We start from the raw sequence: 23,164 nt of genomic DNA, 5'->3' as shown, positions 1-23,164 counted from the left end.
TCCATGACAATATTATAAAAGCATGAATACAATGTTAATCCACCTATCCTAAATTATTTCTTCAAAAGATAAAAAAAGGTCATTCGCACTTTTGCTCCTTTTCAGCCACATGTCTGCCCGAGTTCCGCCAATTTTTTGTTCGAAGTTAATACATATATGACTGGAGTACAAGCATAATTTATCTGACATTAAACTTTATCAAAACTAACTTAAGACATATGAAGTTGTCCGAAGTGGTTAAACTTGCCAAAAAAATTAAAAAACATCCACAAATTAAATGGTGGCATCAAAATCAAATACCGACTTAGCCCAAGGCTTTTGAATGATTGATTTATGCAAATTTCCCTTTCTTACATCACCGTTTATATTTTGTTCCTGTTTTAAAAGTTATGCAAATTTGCCCTTGCAAAATTACAATTTTGGACAACTTTAATCTCGTGTCTAACGTTTATTCATGTACTCCTCGACCTTATAGACAAAACATTATATTGGTGTCTAATATTTGCCATAGTTTACAAAATTTTAGACCATGATCTAAATAAAATTCCCAATTTGCTCAAAAAAGGTTTTTAGACCCGACTTAGAAAAGGTCCATAAATTGCGAGAGAAATGAAAAAAAATGATCATTCATAAAATAACTATTCCCAGAAGAAACAACCAATGAAAATTTCTGCTTTTGCCTAAAATTCCCTTTCCCTTAAAAGCCAACCCTTTCCCTTAAAAGCCAACTCCTAAAATACTTGTACATTTGATTGCCCCTAAGCGTGACGGAAGGGACACGTGGAGGGCCAACAACACAAATAGTTTTAACAGATTATTTTACAATAAGTAAGTACTTTCCTTCTTCCCAAACATTGGTGTTCTAGTGGTAGGTAAGCAAGTACCCGATAAAACAATCGAGGTGTGCACAAGTTGATCTAATCACCACCTACATTAAAAAGAATGCATACACACTAGCACTCTCGAGAGTAAAGAATTTTATGATAGAGATGAAAGAAAGTCATGCCAAGATTTTATCAAACAACTAATACATTGTTTGTAGCTTTTGGACAACCATTTATCACACTTCACCTCAAAGAAGACTAACGATTGATGCATCGCATCACTCTTGGAGAAAAATTATGTACATACAACTTGAAGGAATCGTGTTTCATGTGTGATGAAACTCCACAAGGACTGGTCCAAGATATTGAGATCAAGGGTTTCTAACTGCAGCCAATCTCTTCTCCAATTCATCGATCCCCGAACTACCAGCATGAAGACACAACAACAAATGTACGTCAGCGAGTTAATGAGATCACAGCGCGTACGCTTTACAGCACAGAGCATTAAAAAAATGAACTTCATAGTAATACGATATGATTATTTACAGGAAGAGAAGAAAAATGAAAAACCAAAAATGGCTACTAAGTTCCTTACTGGTCATTTTATACAAAATTATCATTCACCATTATTGCCTAGTTGTAATAGCTCCTATTATGTGTTCTTTTTTTAGTCCGTCCTTTCATTTTTTGAAAGTAGCTCAGACAAAGTTGGACTACAATTTTTGTGGCTTTAATTGTTTCACCAAATTGGTAATTTTGAACTGCCAAGAGCTTGTGAAAAATTACACTCAATATATTGAGCTCGGTAGAGATTAAGCTGATATTGAGCCCCTTCCCTCTATCCTTCTCCATTAAAATATCAGACTTAATTCACCAATAGAATTCGAACTCATGATGTGTCCTACTACACACCCTTCTCCGTTACAACTGCCTTTATTGTTAAACCAAAGCCCTAGGCTTTTTGTTTTGGCGCTCCATAGGTTTATCTCTTGAACAAACATGCTAGTAAAAGAAACGGGCAATAAAGTAACAAGTCGACAATATCAAAAGAAAATGAGAATGAACCTGCTTGATTCCTTGGTCCTTTTTCCAGCAATTTTGCCCTTGGGAGCCGCTGACATCTGTCAAGATTAAAACACGGGATCTTCAATTTAACACGGTAATTGCTGGCACCCAACACCTTTTCTTCTGGTAAGTGAGAAGACTAGGGATGTGTTTGGTATGGAGGAAAATGTTTTCCAATTTTCCCATGTTTGGTTAGTCAAATTTTTTGGAAAACATTGAAAATGACTTCCCTAATGAAAGTACTCCATAAGTGACGTTCCTCATAGATTGGCTCCTTCCCACCCTCCATAGACCCCATCCCCACACACCCACGCCCCCTATACACCACCTCATCCCTCCTCTCGTGTTTTCCTACATATATACAAATGCTTTCGGGACAATATTTTGTACTTACCAAATACAAGAAAATAGGTAAGAAAACCACTTATTTTCTAGAAAATATTTTTCAACAAAACATTTCCTTCATACCAAACACACCCTAGTTGTTTCACTGTGAACAATAACTAAAAACTAACCTGTGAGGCAACATCGACTCCAATTTCATCAAGGACCTGCAAAAATAAGATCAAATTAACGTGCAATTTGTAATGTCGACTCGCCCTGGCTATGGAATGCCTATCAATTTTTTCACAATTACGATTTTTTTATTACAAATTTTGTGATAAGATATTATGGAGGCGCTATCTATTCACCCTAGCTATTGCAATTTGGATGTGTAAATAAAAAGAATCCAGATTAATACATTCTATTAAAAAGACAACGATCCTGAACACACCCAGAATGACATCTGAGCAATCAAAATGTAATAGATATTTTCAATTAAATCAACTACTAAGATTAAACACACACTTGCTAGGTGCACGCCCACATTTCAGTCATTATTGAAAGGAGCTTTTAAAAAGCATGCCTGATTTGTCAAATCTTCAGTCTCCTCTTCCGCTTCGTGATTATCTATAGCGTCATCTATGGCGTCTGACATCATTTCAGTCTACAAATACGAACACCATATTATTGAGTTGACATGAAGGAGCTATGATTAGATTTAAGATTCAGCAGATAATGTATCAGTCTTAACATCATATCCAATTGAGCTGATTGCCTCTGGAAATCTTGCATCAACTTCCCTTGCTTTGCGGGGGCCATTTGCTGCATTGAGTCAACTGATAATTATAAGGAATGAAGGGGACTTCGCATACAACACAAATGTCATGTTCCAGTGAGTATAAAGATCAACGAAGAATATGAAAATTGTTGGAAATAGCTGTCCGCCCATAAGGGGTGCTAATTGGCCCGTAAGCCCGTCCTCCTCTTAAACGCTAACTCTTAGAGTATAAATACACCGTTATGGGTGCAGGAAAAGATAGGTTCGCCACCATAATATGACGGCTAGGATAAGCTATCCAAAGGAAGAAAAAAAACGTTCTGCATCTTCTGAGGATATCTAGGTTGTGGACAAAGGGAATTCATCCGCTTAGTTAGTCCTGACGATCGGTGACATGAGTCGTCACTACGTGAAATCCGCTTCCGCTAAGGAGAAACCCGTAAGTCTCCTAAACTAGTATTTACAATTAACTACTACGAAAGAAAAAAATAAACTGATAAGAGGGAAGAAAAGGAGGAAAAAGGTACAACGAAAAGAGGAGTAAAGAAACACGACAGAATCAAACTGCTTAATCCAATATCACCCTCTACTTTTAACTTTTCTCCAAGGAGCTAACAGGTTTCAAGAGAACTAGAAGTTAATTGGCATCCCACCAACCAGTGAAGAGTGCAAATGTCACAACATTCATATCCATATATGTTATGAGGATGAGTCCTTTTTATATTCCAGTATCTCATGCAAGCAAATGTAAATGTAAAAATCAGACATCGAGATCTATGGCCATCAGACCTTATTCATAGTGGTCATAGTCTTAGTGGCTCCTTCCATGCCTGCAGCAACCGAAGATTGGGCAGATATTGCCTGTAAAAAGGCAAAAAGCTTTTCAAGCACATCGCAGAAAGGAGAATGAAGAACTGAAATCCAGTAAGCATGTAACATGATTTGGCAGATTACCTGCGTATGAGTCGCTATACCTTTCATTTGAGCCCGACTACCTTGTAAGTTGGCTATTTGCTGTCTAAGCCTGATTAACTGACGTGCTAGAAATTTTGTTGCTGTCTGGAAATGCAGACGGAAGCAGATGACAAATGAGTTCCAAAGTAGATAGGCTAATCTACAATAGTTGATTGATAGCCTGTTTGACCAAAGCTCTTGGCAAGCCAAAAGTGCTTATTTAGAAAATTGAGGCGTTTGGCCAAGCTCTTAGGCAAAAAAAGTTTTTTTGAGTAGTAGCAAAAGTTGTTTTGCAGAAGCTGAAAAAAGTATCTTTTCACCAGAAACACTCATTACTGCAAAATATTGACAAAAGTGTTTTTTCAAATTGATTAGTCAACACAAACTACTACTCTTCAAAAGTACTTTTTCGAAAAGCACTTCTAACAAAAAGCACTTTCTAAAATAAGCAGATTTTTTGGAAGCTTAGCGAAACAGGCTATAAACCTCCAAAGTTAACACCCAAGACCTACCTCATTTCCAGTTTTAGCAGTCCTTTTTATCTCAGCAACAATTTTTCCTGTCTCACCAAGAAATACATCAAAATGTTTGTTATAGATGTGATATCGCATATAGAAATAAAGGAAGTGCGAGATAAAGCTATATAAGTTCTTAAACAGCATAAATTTCGGTATCTCATGAACACACTCAAAGTACTTTCAAGAATAGCATCAGAAAGAAGCTCACATACCTCTGATTGCAAAGCAGAAATTTTCTTCTCAATATCTACATTACAATTTTACAACTAAAATGAGTTACTAAACAATTACTCACCTTTCCACACACTGAGAATTAGAATTGTGGATATCAACGCGATAGCCTTCCTAACTTGCTCTCCATAATGACAGAGATAGTGTTTCTTCTTATGGGCAAGAAATTACAACTTATTAATGAGTTATTATCATATGAATTCCCTATTACAGAAAATGGTTTAGCCTACTTTAGCTACAACTGAACATCATATCATCCAGTTCCCTAACTTGTTAAAGCTAACATAAAGTAGTACAGCTCATAAAGTTGCCCAAGTAGAATGGACGGCATATGTATATTCATTTCAAAGAGAATGGGTAACAAAAGAATCTGTCCATAATAAAAAGTGTGAGTCACTCCAGGCGGTGGATCATGTACCCTCAACCCTTAAAGGAAGATACTTTGCAGAAGAATCTAATGATTTACACTATTTAAGGCTCCACTGTGTACCCCAAGTCTCTCGTAGCCACAATGATGAATTTTCTAAACGAAGATATCAATCCAGCCTAAACAAAGTTACACCCTTGCACAAGTAGAAAGGTCTTGGCTGATCTTATACCTGTAGTAACTAGAAGACCCTTAATAAGAACTGGAACATCTTACAAGATATACCAGGCCCATTCAAATGAAGACTCAAATGGACCGTCACTTGTCCGAAAGAACCTCTAAAGGCTTTCGTGTATGTGGATGTTGAGATCCATATACTTCTTAAATCCTCTGCTAATGATGCACTCTATAAACTTCCTAAGTCTGTAGAGTCACTGTTCATCTTACTTGTATATTTTAGGTTTTCATTAATATTACTTTATACATCCTCCATCACAACTTATGTGATGGTATTTGATTGGGCACAAAGTTTAAGAATGAAAGGAAGAATTTTGAAACTTGTGATCTAAAACAAGCCAAAGATATTGTTCCTTTAGTAAAGGTGAAATGGTAAGTTTAAAGTTAAATTGTTACTAAATATAGAAAGATGTCATTCTTTTTTAAACTAACTAAAAATGAAAGAGTGTCACATAAAACCGGACGGAGGGAATATTACCTATCCAAACTAATATCGGCATAATTGCATAATACCCAACAATATCTAATACCAATGACCTAACAATTTAATATCATATCAACTATGTCTCAATCCCAAACTAGTCAATGTACACGATGAATTCTTTATATTAGAGTATTCAGATCAAAGTTTGACTATTTTTACACTGGCCATGCATCGACCTACCGCAAGCCTCCTCCTTTTACAACTAATAATTTAATGTATTCAAAGAAAATATTACTATGAGAGTGAAATGCAGAGGTCAAAATATGCTAAGTACAATTAGGCAGGGCATTTGGTCTAGTGGTATGATTCTCGCTTAGGGCGTGAGAGGTCCCGAGTTCAATGTCGGAATGCCCCCCTATTATTCAAGATCTTTCGTCATCAAATATGCTAACTACAATTCAAATACTACCTTGCCCCTTGCATTTTTTTCCTGTCTCTCAACACATTATCAAATAATAGAAAAGATGTAGAAGAGGCCAGTGATGAATCTGCCAAAATAATATAAAATAACCAATCGCAAAACTTTTAACAATTGAGATAATTTACAGGTTCAGCCGGAATGTATGATTACAAGGCCACCAAATGCTATCTCAAAAACAACAGCTAAAAGCAGTTTTGCAACTCTTAACATATTTTAAAATTTCTTTGATTTTTTCTAATTGCATAAAACTGTTAATTTTTACCTCTGGTAGCATGGGTCAGTTCTCTTCTACTGTCCCGAAGCGCTTCTGTCAAAAAAGATACAACGAAAACATTCAAGATTCAAACTTGATCACTATGTAAATAAAATGATAGCTCAATTTTGTGAATGGTCAAATTTTATTCAAGTGACCAACAGTCAATCAATCAATTACGTCTTCAAATGATTCTAGATACAGGTAATTTTGTGACAAAACATGATCACACTAAAAAACAAAAACAAAAAACATAAAAGAAATTAAAGATGTTTTACTCCTATCTAATAGTGTCCACAGGATTCAAATTTCCATAGACACTTAAATATCTTAAATGAACAACTATGACTAAGCTATACACCGAGACGTGATCATGGAAAGCTCAACTGCTTCCATCTCACTAACTAGCGTTACCAGATAAGACACAGTACTGAAGCATAAGAGAAGACATGGGTGTCTTTTCCCCCATATTCTTAAAATAACAAGAAGAGTATACACTTAAAGAAACAAACAATTGCAAACAGATTTTCTACATCTTCAAAAGAAATCCCTTTACTCCATCTTCTAAGTTAGTTGACAATTTGTCAAAGAACCAATTGACTTATCTCACACAATACTATTGTTCTATGAAAATGTCAATCCCAATAAGCATCCAGTACTCTCGAATTATATATAAACCTCCAAACAATATTCTTATTGGGATTGACATTTTCATAGAACAATACTATATGGTTCACGGAAAGAAGGATGGGTCGAACTTGTCAAAAAGAATGTTCCCAAAACATGGCAAGTCACATGCAGTTGTTATTGATTCACAAAAAGATACAAATGATAATACATAAAGAAAACTAAATAGCACGGAAAATGATATTCCTACACTTATAACGTGTACTCATAAGGAAAATCACATTATTACTTGTATTAAGAGTGCAGTGACATCTAATCTATATATCTATATATCTATATAAAGAGTGGAAAAACAATCAAAGTATTAATCGTATTTATCTTTTTTGTCATTTTTTTGTTATTTTCCCTGAATTTTTTCATTAACCTTAATATTTAGAAGTACAAAAGTATTTATCTTTTTTGTAGTAGCAGACTAGCAGTCCTAATTATATCCAACCACCGCAATTCTCAATTGGGAAAATAGAAGCCAAGCCTCACTGCCTCACCGTCTACAAGGATCCATTTGCAACCAGTTCCCCAAACTCCGGTGAAGCCACAGACGCTGCCTCTGGTATGGGTTTTCCTTCCCTGTTTTTTCTTAGAATTAGGGATGTATTTATCTTTAGAATACTCCACAAGTTATTATTATACCTTATATATATGCATATACCTTAGACTTTCTAAATTTTATAAGAGATCCTAGAGCCTTTAACACACAGAGATTTGTCCATACGGTTTAAACCTGCTATTGAAAAATCTTCTTCCCCGTTCTACATACTTCGTCTGCAATTCAACCAAAACAAAAAGATAATAAGTTCAAGATTAGATATACATGGAACTTACAAGTTTAGATGGAACTGTCAAATGAAAAAGGAATAGAAAACAAGAGGACAAAACGCCGTAGAGGGACGCTTCTGATTCCATCCGTTCCTATGTAATAAGCGATTGTTGGAGTCTTTAGTAACACAAATACCAGTTTCCTGTTTTTTTCCCCCTGATTTTTTAAAGTAAATCTGAAGGATAATTGACAAAAATAGGAGAAAATATATAAATACCAATGCTGGTTTGTGAAACTGCCACATAAAAACGTTGTAATTGCAGAGAGCTATCGCGGAAAAGGGCAGTAGACAGAGGGATGTCCTTTCACTTCTTTTTTTTTTTTTTTTTTTTTTTTTTTTGCAAAATCAAGCCAATCTACATAGGAATAGACCAAGATTGATATGTTTTTCGTCTTCTTTTAGCCTTTCTTTCGCTCCAATTACTGGGACTAACAGAGAGGTTAGAGGAGATTCAGAGAAGACCAATAATATGCACATCCCAGTTCTTAAACTTGGCGGTTTATTGATTCAGATAGGATTCTTGCAATCGAGAAACATATGACCGTTTAATGGATCAAAGTAGAGGAAATGAAATAGGAAGAAGACTAGGAAATTTGACCCACAAATTCAAAAGTAGAATAGTCAGAATTATACCAATACCGCCTCTGAAGTTTAGGATTCTAAACCGACATCAACTCTGGTTTATTCATTGATCTTTGTCCTTAATTTAGCCTGCATTCTGTTATTTGGTACTTAACTCTTTTCCTCAAAATGCAGGGCATCGGTAAGTGGGATATCTACCTGCCCTTCTGAAATGTCTCAACGAGAAAATAGCAGGTAACAACGTACTGTTTAAGAACTCACACAACAGGTTAATGAAGACAAGACAGAGCATTCAAACGTCTTTCGGGAAGCTATGGCTTTCTTTACTAGGTAAGCTGTCAATGTACATCAGTTATCTAAACATTGTACTGAATGGATCAAACTATTTGCGGGCAGGGCTAGAACAAAGATTGACTAATAATACTGTAGAAGCAGAACAGTAGAGGGAGAATTGCTATCAGGGTGAGAACTTCTGGCATCTCATATATTGTTTGGGAGTTTTCCTTTTTTACCATTTGGTTATTGATTTCAATTTGAGGACTTCCTGTTATCTGTTGAAGAAAGAATGTTAAGTGATCTTTGTTTTGTTTATATGCATGCTCTTCAAGGTTTGACTTTAATAATGGTTCCAGTTCTCAATAATTTTTTGCCGATGAAGCGCCTTTCTGCTAAATTTTATGTATGTACTTCTCAAGTGCTGCAAGTAGAGGCAAATAAAAGGGTCATGTTGCAAATAATGATTGTTTTTGCCTTACAATGTATTTACTTGGGACATTTTGAGCTCAAGCTTTTTACCTTTTGGAGCAGAAATCTCAAAATTAATACAATGCATGAAGACGTAGCATGTTCCCCTACTGTATTTTCTCCTTTCAGCATTAAGGAGTGAAGAAAGTGCAGCAAAGCGAAGAGAGGTACATGAGCTAATTGGCATCTATTTTTCAGAAGCTAGAACAAAAGCTTAACAAAAAAGAGGCAGAAAAGGAGCAGTAACAAGGCACACGAAGGTCATTCCTATCGCTTTGTTTCTAGAGGCATAGTATATGTGAAATATAGGCTTACTAAATGGTACTCAGCATAAAATTAGGAATGGACATGTGAAATATAGGCTTACTAAATGGTACTCAGCATAAAATTAGGAATGGACCTAACAATCTTCCTCTCTCCATGGAATGAATAAGGAAGCCGAGAATAGTTAAGATCACCAAAGATATGGAATTGTGTATTTTGCAGACCATCTCACTATATCCCTGGAATTTACAGAATTTCCAAATTAACATTGTCAAGTTAAGCTTTTGTGCAGGGATCGATGCACACATTGCTGCGCCATGACAAGTTCTTTTCGCATGGACTTTCTTTTGTATTCTTATAGTTGGATTATTGGTATTCTATCATAATGATCAAGTGAATATATTTTCAGTTACTAATCTATTCTTTAAATTTTATTCATTCTTTCCCATTTTCCAAGAGTAGCAAAAGGCTTTCTGGATAGGTCAAAATGGAAGTTACCCTTACCAAATTTACACTGAAGACGAGCTTCAAATTTTCTGTGCTTCAACTGGAGGAGTAGAATATTCTTCAAAGACCATATGGACGGCAATTCTTGATGTTCTTGATGTGATGTTATTATGTCAAAAAAGTCCATCTAATAGTACAACTCCATATTCTATTGAATAGTATGTGTATCCGAAGGTGTCAAGCATTCTGCTGTGTGAGAGATATGAATGAATAATTAGAACTATAGTTATATTTTTGAGTATTTACAAGCTATTTAAGAGTGTATACAATAAATGAAGTGTAATTGTATATTGGATTTTATATGCTCTCCGCCATTTGCTCATAAGGAAATTTGACATTTTTGCAGAAAGTGAGCAGGTAGGGAAGTAAGAAGGAAAGATGAAAAAAAAAAAATAGATGGAAAGAGGAATGGAAAATGCATAGAAGAGATTCGCACAATTTAAATTAGTGAATTTCTGGTTATACCGATTTGATTATCTTTATATTCTTTTTTTAGTTGTTGTTGTTGTTTTTGAATGAAAATAATAATATTTAATTAAGTTTTAAAAATAAGTCAGATTAAAAAGTTAAATTTGATCTATTATGTTTTGAAGTCCAAACTTATTTTCTACTAAACAACGTATTTTATGATATTTTCCGTTTCTTTCTTCTTTTATTATTGCTATTGTTGTTTTAGAATGAAAACTAGGGGAAAAATTAGTTAGTAAAATTGTTGAAAATAAACTAAATTAAAACGTTAAAGTTTATGCATTTAGATTTGAAGCCTAAAATATATTTATAATAAATAAATGTTTAAAGGTTTTATTTAGGTCTTATATAAATTTATTAGTTTCCAAGATAAATAAGAGTGGAAAAACAATCAAAGTATTAAAAGCGATGTACCTTCTCCATAAGCCTGCCTGGAAAGCTCAAGCAATGTTCTAATTGCCATTTTTTCAGCTTTTGCAATTGCAATGGATACCATTTCACATGCAGGGATAAAAGAAAATTGTTTCACAGTCGAATAAACCAAGCGAAAGAAATATTCACTTCTTCTCTTTCAAGTGAAGCTCTGGTATCATATCAAGGACATAAGGATTCTCCTAATAACATTTACTAGTAACTCAGTTGTATTTGCATCAAATGAGAAGCCCCTTCCAACCATTTCTTTCATGAATGTTGGCTAATTTTTCCGCACCCTTTGCACAATAACATTGTAAGTGATGTCATTTGGCAAATAACCGCTCTTTCCATTTTTCTTAGTATATGATTAGCTTCATCTATTGACAATTGACCCTTCTAGACAAAATCAATTTATTATTGAATTGTATATTCTTGCATCCGGAAGAAATCCAATGAGATAAAGCTTCTCAAAAATAGCACGAGCTTTGTCAAGTTTACGATTTTTGCACAATCCATTAATGACAAAATTGTAAAATTTAATATGAGTATTTTCTCTTTCTTTCCAATTTATTTTAGCTTCTTCAACAAATTCGTACTTAAAATAACCATTGAGCAAAGTGCAATGAGTGTTATATATATATGGGCCCGTAGATAGCATCTCATCAAAGAACTTTTCTGCATCGCTTTATTCTTTTTAGACCTTGCAAGAAGTAACGTAGCAATATTTTTTGATCCCTTTGAGAAATTTCATGAAACAATTGCAACCCCATTTTTGTTTTTTACAAGATCCATTTATTAGTATGTTATAGCTGAAAATGTCTGATTGTTCTTATCTACCATGGAATCAAACACTCTCCTGCTCTATCCAGTTGACCACGCAAACAATATCCATCCATTAATGTAGGTGATTATATTAGGCTCTATACCTTTTTTCAATCATGTGTCTCATTATTTCTGCATCTTTGACTTTTCCTTCTTTGCATAGTCCATCAATCACCATGAAAACATTTGGGTAAATATTTTTACCATCTTTTATAAAATAACTTTTTTCCACCGACCAAGCTTTTAAACAATCAATAAGAGAATTATAAGTGACTATGTCAGGAGGAATGCCTTTCTGCTTCATCTCATTGAGAAGGTTGATAGCAGCATCTAACTTTCTATCTTTGCAAAGGGCATATATATATGTTGGGCTTAGTATTCCCCTGTTCCATTAACCGGAGCAAACCTAAAGCTTTTTGAGTATGGCCCCTTTTGCTTAGCCCATTCATGACAGTTGCATACATGACTTTGTCGGGCTCACAAATCTTCTCGCTCACCAATTTTTTGAACAATTCAACTACATCTTTGACCTTATTTTCAGCAAAGAATCCCCTTATTAGGGTGGTAAATGTGACATCATTATACGGAATACCATTCTTCAAGTAAATGGGTAACACTGAAAATGCACAATCAGCACGTGCATCAGGCAATAATTGTTAATCACGATATTCAAGATGGTTATATTAATTGGGATACCCAATTTCTGCATTTCTTGAAAAAGAGAAATGACAACAGATGTCACGTGTCTGGCGGGTGAAAGCATCACCTATAAAATTTGGTCGAGGTGAGAATAATCACCGCAAATTGCAGTTTAAGAGGTAATAGAATCTCATATTATTTAGGTCTGCAAGTTATAAAAGTAAAGTTTAGGGTTTTTTTTTTTTGGGATTAATATAGGTTGGGCTAATAAAGGCCTTAGGTGGGAACACCTTTTGCCATCATATCTACATGCATAATATACTATTTTAGTTTCAAGGATTGAGAAATAAATCAATCAAATAAGAAAATAGGAGAAAAATTGTAACAAATGATCTAAACGAATGCAGTCGTTGACGTCAAAACAATGCATATGTATGTACATTGGACGGGTTACACCATGATTTTGACACCTATATTATTAATTAAAGACGGCAATTATTAATTAATGGCAATTGCTGGTTAAATTCAAGGGAAAAGGGTCAAAAATATCTCCCTATCTTGGAAAAAGGGTTAAAAAATCATCCGAACTTATTTTGGGTTAAAAATACCCCTCCCGTTATTAAACTTTTCAAACATATCCCATTTTTAACAGAAATATGCAAACCCCCAAAATGCCCATTTTTTTTACCCGACTCAATAAAATATTAACCCCTAATCAACCAAACAATATCCATATTGGTTGTTTTAACACATTTCCGTATATGGGTACTTATCAAGATTCCATTTTTTGATGTTGGTATGCTAAATAAGCAAATCGGTCACAGCCACTATAGGCCATCCAGCATACACAAACAGAAAATGCTTCGCAGCAAAAACAGTTGGAATCGCAACAATTACCAACACATTTAATTGTTGCAATTACCCCCGAACACAACTAATAATGATTCTTCTTCAATGCTACTGATCCCACCCCCGAACACAACTAAAAATGATTCATCATTGGCGGCGACGACACTCCCTTTAATATGGGAACCCTCACTTTTCTCTCTCTCTCTCTCTCTCTCTCTCTCTCTCTAATGTCGATGAAAAGATGTTTAATGTTTGGGTATTGTTTGGTTGATTAGTGGTTAATATTCTATTGGGTTGGGTTAAAGTTGGGTCGAGTAAAAAAAAGGTATTTTGAGGGGTTTGGATATTTCTATTAAAAGAGGGTTATGTTTAAAAATTTTAATAACGGGAGGGATATTTTTTATTCAAAATCAGTTCGGAGGATATTTTTAGCCTTTTTTTCAAAGTAGAGGGATAATTTTGACCCTTTTCCCTAAATTCAATAAGCAGGGGAAGACGAAGAATACTGAAGGCGGCAGCTTTAACAGATGGTCAAATTAAACGATTTCTCGAAGTTTTGTGACTGGATTTAGTATACATCTTTAATGGGCTTTAGGAGTCTAGATCGATACATGTAACTTTAATTTATTTCATTTTGGTTAACTCAGCTAGGAATATTTCTACCTCAACTTTATTACTAGTTGATAATATTGGTAAATTTTGCCCTTATAATATGTTAATGAAGCTAAAGCTTGAAAGAACACACCATCTTTTCAACTCTTGATGCTATTTGAATATTTCTTGGCCATCGTTTTCTCCATAATCTCGTAGATGTGTATTTTCTACTCTATATATATAAGTGTCTTTTATTTTCTTTTGAGAAAACAGCACTTGCAACATTTTGTCCAAAGCAATCCTGGTTCTATCAACCTTGCAATATTCTTTTAGATTTGTAATTGAAAAATAGTTATTGTCATGAAATTTTATAATCCGTAGATGAAATTCAGGACATTGTCATCGAGTTCCACTTGTGGAATTTGAGACTGTATAATAATTACTATTTCTTAAAAATAGGATCGCAAAATGACTTGTAAACTCTATTTTTACGATAAATGGCTACGCACTAAAGTTTAGCATTTTTTCTTTATTTGGGTTTTGGGGCGAGAGGGACTAAAATTAAATTATATTTTCTACTTGTGCATGACCATGATCCGTGACTTAGCTTTTGAATATTTTTTTCCCTTTTTGGTGCCGGCATTTTCCCATTCAACCTGACTGGCAAAAAAATAGGTAAATTTTTGGGTAGAAACAAAGTGTTGAAAATGATTATGTTGGTCACATGAATACAGTGACTATTCATTTTGTCCACCTCGAATATAATTTTGGACTTTCGATCAAATGCGTACATTTTTTAAGGACTAAAAAAATTATATGAGCGAGAACAATCTTATATGGATCTTACATCTTACTTTTTTCTTTTGTTTCTTAGGATTAAGATAAACCTTTCCTCAAATGACTTGATTTGATACCAAACACATTGATATTAATGTTGAATGTCGGAGTATTGAGTTCATTACCAACAGTTAGGTCAAAATCCTTTTAATTAGATAAGAATACTTTTAATTTTCTAAAGGGAAAGGATTAGGAATGATTATTCATTGCCCTTCTTTCTTTGTTCTTAAGATGCCTCCACGCTCTAACTATAGGAGGATAATCACATAACTTTTAGCCCCACTACCCACCCCACCTGGCCCACTGTTAATTTGACAGTTGGGTGAGGAAGAGAGTGAGGAATCCCCAATCATGAAGCATGAGAACAAGCAATCATTCACAAATAAAAAATATGGAAAAAATATTACACATGGATCAATTTGTTTGGTCACTGCAAAAGTAACCAGTGTTCTGGTTAGCACTTAGCACCACAAAAAATTAAGTGGATGTCACCTAATACTAGTGGTCCACCTGTGAATAATAAAGCTGTCTCTAAGTTATAGGTAATAGACTCGAGTTGTGAAATTGATGTTTATATCATGGTGGGATGCCTACATCACAAACTCCCTTGGGGTACGTCTTTTTCTCGAATTCTACGGGAACACAGGATGCCTCGTGCACCGTGGCGCTCTCTTTACCCATGTCACCACATCAAGAAACCATTATACAATTGGCCGGCCATCTGCTAATATATGTTAAGAATATGTCAAATTCGTATCTCTCATTCGGCAGGCCTTAATTATATGCTCCAAATGTTATCATATATTGTGTGTGTCTCCGTGTGTGTATATATATCTAATCATACATGAAAGAAAATCATTCAGCAATCAAAAACAGCTCATATAAAACTACCAATTTTTTTCACTGATCAAACAATATGTTTGGAACAATTTCTGAAGAGATTGAAGTTCATGTGCCAGCAAATGAAGCTTGGAAGATCTATGGCACTATTCAATTAGCAAATATTGTTGTAAAAGAGCTTCCGAATATCGTTCACAAGGTCGATATACTTGAAGGTGATGGTGGTTTGGATCAGTCCTCAACGTAACATTTCCACCAGGCACTCCGCTTTTGACATCTCACAAAGAAAAATTTGTTGTTATTGATGATGAGAAGAGGGTGAAAATAGCACAAGTAGTGGAAGGTGGACTTCTTGATCTTGGATTTACACTTTATAAGGTTAAGTTTGAAGTCATAGAGAAGGATAAAGAAAAATGCATCACAAAAACAACAATTGAGTATGAAGTCAAGGAAGAGGCAGCTGCTAATGCCTCATTTGTTAGCATTCAACCCTTTGTGGCCATAATGAATTTGGTTGCAAAGTCTCTAACTCAAGGCAAAGATGATCAGTCATCAACCTGATGCTTTAGTTTGCATCAGAGACGGATCCAAGATTCAGAATCAATATGATTAACATGAGTGTGAACTAAGATGTTATTATATGTATGCATTTTAAGTTTCTTTTTGCACAAAGATAGCGTTTGTGCACTCTTATCTTTCTTCTCATCTTCTATATAAATGAAATCAAATTCCATGGAGGGTTTGCCTTGACTAAATACCAGTTCAATAATATTAGAACACCGATTTTTTTAAACCATTCGATTTATGAAGTCCACTGGTCTAACTAATCCAGATTCAAGCCAAGTAGACTTGCTAGAAGGGAGTAAAGCGCTCCCTATCACGAAGTTCCTTTATTCACAAGTGCTCAAACTTTAACCTAAGAACTTTGGTTAAGGGTGGAGGGATGTCAATAATCCCACCACACCCCCAAGTGGCAAATCCATTTGTCAATTATGACCTTGAAGCCCTTTTCATTACACCAATCTAACCACCGAGTTCAAACCGCGTATCACTGAGGCTCGAGGATCTCTCAGTTATCAAAAAATGTTTGCTGAACCATCATATTGACAAAAATCTACATGCCACAAACAAAAGTTCATAGACTTTCATTGAGGTATATTACACTAATGATGTTTTTTTTAAAAAGAATCAGTGCATATAGCTTAATTCCATTTACTAATTACACCATCTTTTAAGCACAGACTGGAATAGTACATAGTTGATTGTGACCTAAAACTTAACTGAATAAAAGTATCTCCATTCATACTTCCCTTTCACTCTCACAGTCACACACTTTCTCCTCCACAGGTCATGTAAATGATGGCCAAATCCTGTAAAAGAAGGCGGCTAACGATGTTATAATAGCCAAATTTAAGGGGTGATTTGACTGAAGGGATAAAGAAAAACAATTCCCTGTACAATGTTTGGTTGGTGGAATTAAAAGTAATAATTCATGCATAACAAACTAATGCAATGTTTAGCTGACTGTATAAGAAAAGATAATTCTCACATAACTAATGCATCATTTGGTTAGCGATATTAAATAATTCATGAACTAAATTATGCAGGAACACCTATGTTATTTTATGCTCGATAAAATGTGGAATAAAAATACGTGTAAGTATTTAAGACCAGGCATAATACATAACTAGGCCCTTAAACTTGGCTTCGGCTGGCATGTATGCCCTTCAACTTTGGGTGTGCACAAGTAGATTTAAAAGTCAGTAAACACAAAAGCTTGTATAAAGTTGGCGAGCATGGCCCTCAATACAATTGTGCCATGTAAATCATTTGTAACTTGTTCAACTTTAAGAAGAGGTCATTGCGTTGGCATATCGTTTTCGATACATGGCCCTCCGACCTTTTTGTTTTCCTCTTATCTTCTCTCTCTTCTCCTCTCTTTGTATTTACTTGTTCAACGGGGGTTATACAAGACCCACATGGTGGGATTATACTGGGCTTGTTGTTGTTGTTATTGTTATTGTTGAGGTGCCTACTTGTACACACCCAAAGTTGGAGGGCATACTTGCCAGCTGAGGCCAAGTAAAAGGTCTATTTATGTATTATGCCTTAAGACAAATGTGTACTTAAAGCAGGTAATCCCTACACATCATTACCTACACATCATTCACTGCATAAATTCCTACATTATAGTTGGACATATAACAATCATTTCATCATTAGTCAAGGCATAAATCATCCTTATAATTCTCAACGTGAACCAAACGACCCATTAGCACTTTCCATGTGTAAGGAAAAGATTACAACACAAGCACAAAGGGACAAATCCTAGTTCATTTATTCAAGAAAGAGAGATAAAGAAAAAAGTTTACGAGGGAGCGGCAGACAAACCTTTGACTTAAGTTGTGGCGGGAAGATATACTCTTATGGTATCCTTCATAGCGATTTTCCTCCTACACGTAGGACATTTACCCTGGGCAGCAATGGATGCTTTAATGCACGCCTTGCAGAAAATGTGACCACATTTAGTCGACCTCTCATCAACCAATGGACCCATGCACACTGGACAGCTGAATGTAGGCTCTTTTGGTGGTGCTGGTATTGCACTTTTTAGATCAACTTTCTGGCATGGGGAACAAAATTAATTAGAATAATGTTTTGAAACTTGAGATGGTGGATCCATTTAAATATATTTTTGGGGGAAAAAACAGGCACTTAAGGTGTGTTTGGTATGAATTAATATGTTCTCCATGGAAAATGTTTTCCTAGAAAATGTCTTCTTGGAAAACAAGCGGGTTTCTTACTTATTTTCTAGTATTTGGTAAGAAAGTAAAAAATATTATCCCAAGAGCATTTATGTGTAATCTAATAAAACACTATAGAGGTGAGATGGGCTGCGGAGTGAGGGTTTGGGGTGGTCTAGGGGTGAGGGGTTGGGAGTGTTGGATGGGTCGGGAGAAGACAATGAACTTGGAATGTCACTTATAGAACTTGTTTTCCCTACTTCCATTAGGCAAGTCATTTTCCTCATTTTAAGGAACTTGTTTTCCTCAAGAGTGTTCTCCAAAATATTATGAACAACCAAACATGGGAACATTGAAAAATGCTTTCCTCCATACCAAACACGCCCTTAAAAACAAGATAATTCAGCTGTAGTACATGGCATGTACCTTTGGACAGCTATGTCCTTCTAGGTCTATGTGAATATCACCACTTGTTGCTTGATTTGTAGAGACTCTTCTACGCTTGTCGCGACTGTTACCCCTAGACGTACGGTCCTCTGCAATAGCCGTGAACCAACCAAAGCCAATCACAAAGGGTAATGGAAGAAATAAATCAAGCCAAGCTTTCAATGAAAAAGGACTACCCAAAAAATACATCAGGACAAGCACTTGTGATGGAAGTAAATTAAGAAAACATACCAGAAGAGGATTAGAAAACAATACTAAAGAAAATTCTGTTGATACAGGCAAAGTATTATGTCACTTCAACACTCATTTTAATTCAGATTTTTTCTGTATCTTTATCCTGCTTTGCATTTATCTAGGACAAAACGAAGCATTAATTAAATTCTCCATTCCACCAGAACAGACACTCCTTGAATGCACAAAAATTGGTACATTGAGTTGGTATCCTCAAGGAAATAGAAGATTTTCACAGGTCAAGAATATCTTGAGTTTGAAAAAAAAAAAAAAAAAGATGAAAGATTTTCTCATTTAAAGAAGAAAAAGAGAGGTTACTCTATGCTATTCTGGTCAGAAAATTCCTATATAGAGAAAATTCAGGAGTTCTATAGCTCCTGACCGCAAAAAAAAAGTTCAATAACTAACAATGCACACACTACCTGCAAGTGTAACAGGCTTAACAGAAGAATAAATTACCAGAATCCACATCAAGCACAATAACCCGTCCTTGATTCCTTCTGGAGTTGTTCTTAGCCTAATAAAACATGAGAAGAACTCTAACATAATTAGACTCGATGTGGAAACATCAGCCATAATCGCACAATCTTAACGAAGGAAAAAAAACAATTAGAATAGTAAGGGAAAGTACATACTGCTTCAAACGCCCTAGGGGATGATATAATCACATCATCATCAAGTGCCTCAACATCAATTGCTGCAGGTGTCGAAGAGGTACCTCTTTGTCCATGTGTCGTATCCCCAGACACAACATGAATAAAAGTTCCTTCCTGATCTCCGTTCTCACCTGCCGGTGCAACATTTAGATCCACTGTTAGCACAACATTTCTTCTTGAATGGGACCTTGTACGCCTAACTGGCTGTGCCCTTCTATCTCGGGTACTCATGCTATGCTCGGTTGTACTCTCCAGGGGTTAGCTTCGACGGTATGATTCCTAAGAAGATGTCAGGTGATATTATATAATTGGAAGAGGGAAAGACGGATAAATTTGAAGTTATGCCAAGGTTTATTTTCATCATAATCTGTTATCTCAAAACCCAAGGAACAACAAGAACTAGTACTACCTCCATCCCAATTTATGTAACTCTGTTTCCTGTTTAATCAGCCCCAAAAAGAATGATCTTTCTATATTTAGTACTCCCTCCGTCTCAATTTATGTGAAGGTGTTTGACCGGACACAAAGTTTAAGAAATAACGGAAGACTTTTGAAACTTGTGGTTTAAAATAAGTCAATGGTATTTGACTATTATTAGACTTAATGTCAATCTACAAAAACCCTCCTTTACTTTACCATGCTAGAAAAAGACCACACAGCTATAGCACCAACTAGCCCGCTATCTATGCATACTTAATAGGGAAAATACATAAAATACCCCCTAAACTTGTCCGGAAAATTCAGTTGCACAATTTAACTTTACGGGTGTTTATTTACCCTCTTATTCTTGTTCACAACGTATTTATTTACCACCTAAAAGCTGATGTGGCAGAACAAATACTTCCACCTTCCTAAAACCGCGTGAAAGGTTAAGAAATTATTAAAACTGATTAAAATTGTAAACGTGTCAAATTTTAATTGTCTATTATACTACTAATCACAATTAATTCTTTGTGGGCCTCTTTTCTTTACTTTTTTACTCTTATTTTTTCCCCATGTTTTTTTCACACCCACCACTGTCATCAAAATATCCACTCCTACAATTCCAATATGTCTGAGCCAACATTACAGCAAAAGTTTACATTTTATGTGATTAAGACATATTAGGAGCCAAAAGCATGGGAGATATTCAAAAATTGAAAACAAATTTGCAAATATTGAAGAATAGATCAGTTTTTGTTGATTTTGGGATCAAAATTCTCAGACAATTTCTCGTACTTGTCGCCATTAAAGCCGTCTCCAGAAGCTTATTTTCCCTTTTTCTTACATAGAAAGAGATGTGGGCGAGTGAACTTCACAGCCCCCTTTATAACTGGGTTTAGTCCAGCAGGGAGGCAATAATTTCACTATAAATAAGAATAAGGGGGTAGACAAACACCCGTAAAGTCAAAATGCGCAACTAAGTTTTATGGACAAGTTTAGGGGGTACTTTATGTATTTTCCCTACTTAATAACAAAAAACTTCAGTAACATAACAGACAAAGCAAGCAAAAAATAAACGTTCGGTCCCAATTCGGATAATTCAACACAATTTTACTATTTTTAGACTAAATGTTAACCTACAGCCCCCCTTTACTTTGTGGTGCTCGAAAGGAACCACACAACTGTAGAAACAACCAGTCCGCTATATATTCATACTTAATAACAAAAATTTCAGTAACATAACAAACAACGCAAGCAAACCCCCCCCCCCCCCTTCCCCTTTCTTTTTACCACACAACTACGGTAAAACAACCAGTCCGCTATATATTCATACTTAATAACAAAAACTTCAGTAACATAACAAACAACGCAAGCAAAAAATAAACGTTCAGTCCCAATTCAGATAACTCAACACAATTTAACTATTTCTAGACTGAATGTTAACCTGCCCCTTTTCTTTTTTACCACACAACTACAGAAACAACCAGTCCGTTATATATTCATACTTAATAACAAAAACTTCCCCAAACCCAAGCAAAAAATAAACATTCAGTCCCAATTCAGATAACTCAACACAATTTTACTATTTTTAGACTAAATGTTAACCTGCAGAAACCCCCCCTTTTACTTTGCGATGCTCCAAAAGAAACCACACAACTATAGAAACAACCAACCCGCTATATCTTCTTACTTAATAACAAAAACTTCAGTAACATAACAAACAACGCAAGCAAAAAATAAACGTTCAGTCCCAATTCAGATAACTCAACACAATTTAACTATTTCTAGACTGAACGTTAACCTACGGATCCCCCCCCCAAGCAAAAAATGAACGTTCAGTCCCGATTCAGATGATTCGACACAATTTTACTATTTTTAGACTCAATGTTAACCTACGGATCCCCCCCCCCCCCCCCAAGCAAAAAATGAACGTTCAGTCCCGATTCAGATGATTCGACACAATTTTACTATTTTTAGACTCAATGTTAACCTACAAAAGCCCCCCTTTTACTCTGCGATGCTCGAAAGAAACCACACAAATATAGAAACAACCAATCCGCTATATCTTCATACTTAATAACAAAAACTTCAGTAACATAACAAACAACACAAGCAAAAATCTGAAATGTATATGAAGCTCTTCCCTTTTTGGTCAGTCCCAAAAAAAAAAAAAAAATATCTTTACTTATTTAGTACCAATTTAACTTTAAAATTTGCACCGTTAATAAAATGATTTATAGCCACAGAAATTTCTATAACTTCTTTTGAACTAAATGCCCAGTCAAAACACATTCACATTAATTAAGAACAAAAGAGATAAAATACATGAAATTTGCAGATTTGAAAGGAAGTATAATAGATTAATTAAACAAAAAAAAATTAAAGAAAATCGAACCTGAATTTGTTTAATTTTGTGGTCTTTCAGTGTGTTAGGGTTTTATTTTAGAGATAGATATAGAAGTAGTGAGTGAATGTATTTTGAATGTCGGTTTCTTTTTACACTTTTCCAACTTTTGAAATTCAAATACAGACAACATTTTTTAACATAATTTTGTTTTTTAAATTCAAGATCAAATAAGGAAAAAAAAAAATCTTTTCCTTTTCTGCACTTTTTCATAACATAAATATTACTCCCTCGGTCCCAAAAAGATTGTTTTATTTGGTATCGACATAAAGTTTAAACAAATGAAGATTTTTAAATATGTGTATCTAAAATAAATCTTAGATATTTGTGTGGCCGTAAATCATCTCAAAAAGCTTAAATTATTTTTAAATATAAAAATGTTAATCTTTTGAGGCAGATTAAAGGAAAGGAAGACAATTTTTTTTAAACGGAGGGAGTACTTATTACATAAGAACTATCCGGCATGGAAATAAAAAAGTTTGTGACGCTGAATGAACTCTTGATAGATAAGAGAAAATCGGAAATACCTCTTTTTGAATATTACTCTCAATACAGAATCTAATGTTTTGAACAGTATAAAGATTTTGTCAGATCGAATTTGAATTGTCGTGCTATTATTACTTAGTATTCATATGGCGACGACATAGTTTTCTTTTTTCTCTGAAATGAAAACATTATTGGCGTCAAGTGTGAGAGAATGCTAGACGTTTAGTATATAATAGGGAAAAGTGCAAATAT

The 23,164-nt window shown here is 34.9% G+C and overlaps 3 protein-coding genes across 3 annotated transcripts; 1 reads left to right on the top strand and 2 right to left on the bottom strand.

Moving 5' to 3' along the window:
* Positions 1-996: 996 nt before the first annotated feature.
* LOC132049045 (vacuolar protein sorting-associated protein 2 homolog 3-like) lies at positions 997-6,925 on the bottom strand. The gene is made up of 11 exons (XM_059439714.1): positions 6,862-6,925; positions 6,466-6,510; positions 4,676-4,710; positions 4,458-4,508; positions 3,946-4,050; positions 3,781-3,852; positions 2,966-3,035; positions 2,797-2,879; positions 2,405-2,440; positions 1,890-1,945; positions 997-1,247 (listed from the first exon to the last, which is right to left on the bottom strand). Exons 1-11 carry the CDS (start codon positions 6,923-6,925, stop codon positions 1,196-1,198), a joined length of 669 nt encoding a protein of 222 aa, XP_059295697.1. The 3' UTR covers positions 997-1,195.
* Positions 6,926-15,597: 8,672 nt separating this feature from the next.
* Positions 15,598-16,082, top strand: LOC132049044 (norbelladine synthase-like). The gene is given in 2 exon segments (XM_059439713.1): positions 15,598-15,745; positions 15,748-16,082. Coding segments are annotated over 2 exon segments (483 nt in total).
* Positions 16,083-16,640: 558 nt separating this feature from the next.
* On the bottom strand, positions 16,641-22,581 carry LOC132050588 (uncharacterized). The gene is made up of 6 exons (XM_059441939.1): positions 22,418-22,581; positions 19,579-19,878; positions 19,403-19,460; positions 18,692-18,801; positions 17,913-18,144; positions 16,641-16,891 (listed from the first exon to the last, which is right to left on the bottom strand). The coding sequence occupies exons 2-5, from the start codon at positions 19,828-19,830 to the stop codon at positions 17,920-17,922; spliced, it is 645 nt and encodes a 214-aa protein (XP_059297922.1). The 5' UTR covers positions 19,831-19,878; positions 22,418-22,581; the 3' UTR covers positions 16,641-16,891; positions 17,913-17,919.
* Positions 22,582-23,164: the final 583 nt, after the last annotated feature.

This window comes from Lycium ferocissimum, chromosome 3 (assembly GCF_029784015.1).
Source record: "Lycium ferocissimum isolate CSIRO_LF1 chromosome 3, AGI_CSIRO_Lferr_CH_V1, whole genome shotgun sequence".
Classification (NCBI taxonomy): domain Eukaryota; kingdom Viridiplantae; phylum Streptophyta; class Magnoliopsida; order Solanales; family Solanaceae; genus Lycium; species Lycium ferocissimum.
The sequence above is the reverse complement of the archived record's forward strand: the minus strand, read 5'-3'. Positions and strand labels throughout refer to the sequence as shown.

What these genes read in the sequence shown, in the direction of transcription:
- LOC132050588 (XM_059441939.1), bottom strand. Translation starts at nt 19,830, where the DNA reads ATGAGTACCCGAGATAGAAGGGCACAGCCAGTTAGGCGTACAAGGTCC. An exon ending in CCCCTAGGGCGTTTGAAGCA is followed by an intron (nt 19,461 to 19,578) that starts GTATGTACTTTC and finishes ATGTTTTATTAG; the next exon opens with GCTAAGAACAACTCCAGAAG. An exon ending in TGTGCTTGATGTGGATTCTG is followed by an intron (nt 18,802 to 19,402) that starts GTAATTTATTCT and finishes CGGCTATTGCAG; the next exon opens with AGGACCGTACGTCTAGGGGT.
- LOC132049045 (XM_059439714.1), bottom strand. Translation starts at nt 6,925, where the DNA reads ATGGGGGAAAAGACACCCATGTCTTCTCTTATGCTTCAGTACTGTGTC. An exon ending in CTGCTAAAACTGGAAATGAG is followed by an intron (nt 4,051 to 4,457) that starts GTAGGTCTTGGG and finishes CTGCATTTCCAG; the next exon opens with ACAGCAACAAAATTTCTAGC. An exon ending in CTATGACCACTATGAATAAG is followed by an intron (nt 3,036 to 3,780) that starts GTCTGATGGCCA and finishes GACTCAATGCAG; the next exon opens with CAAATGGCCCCCGCAAAGCA.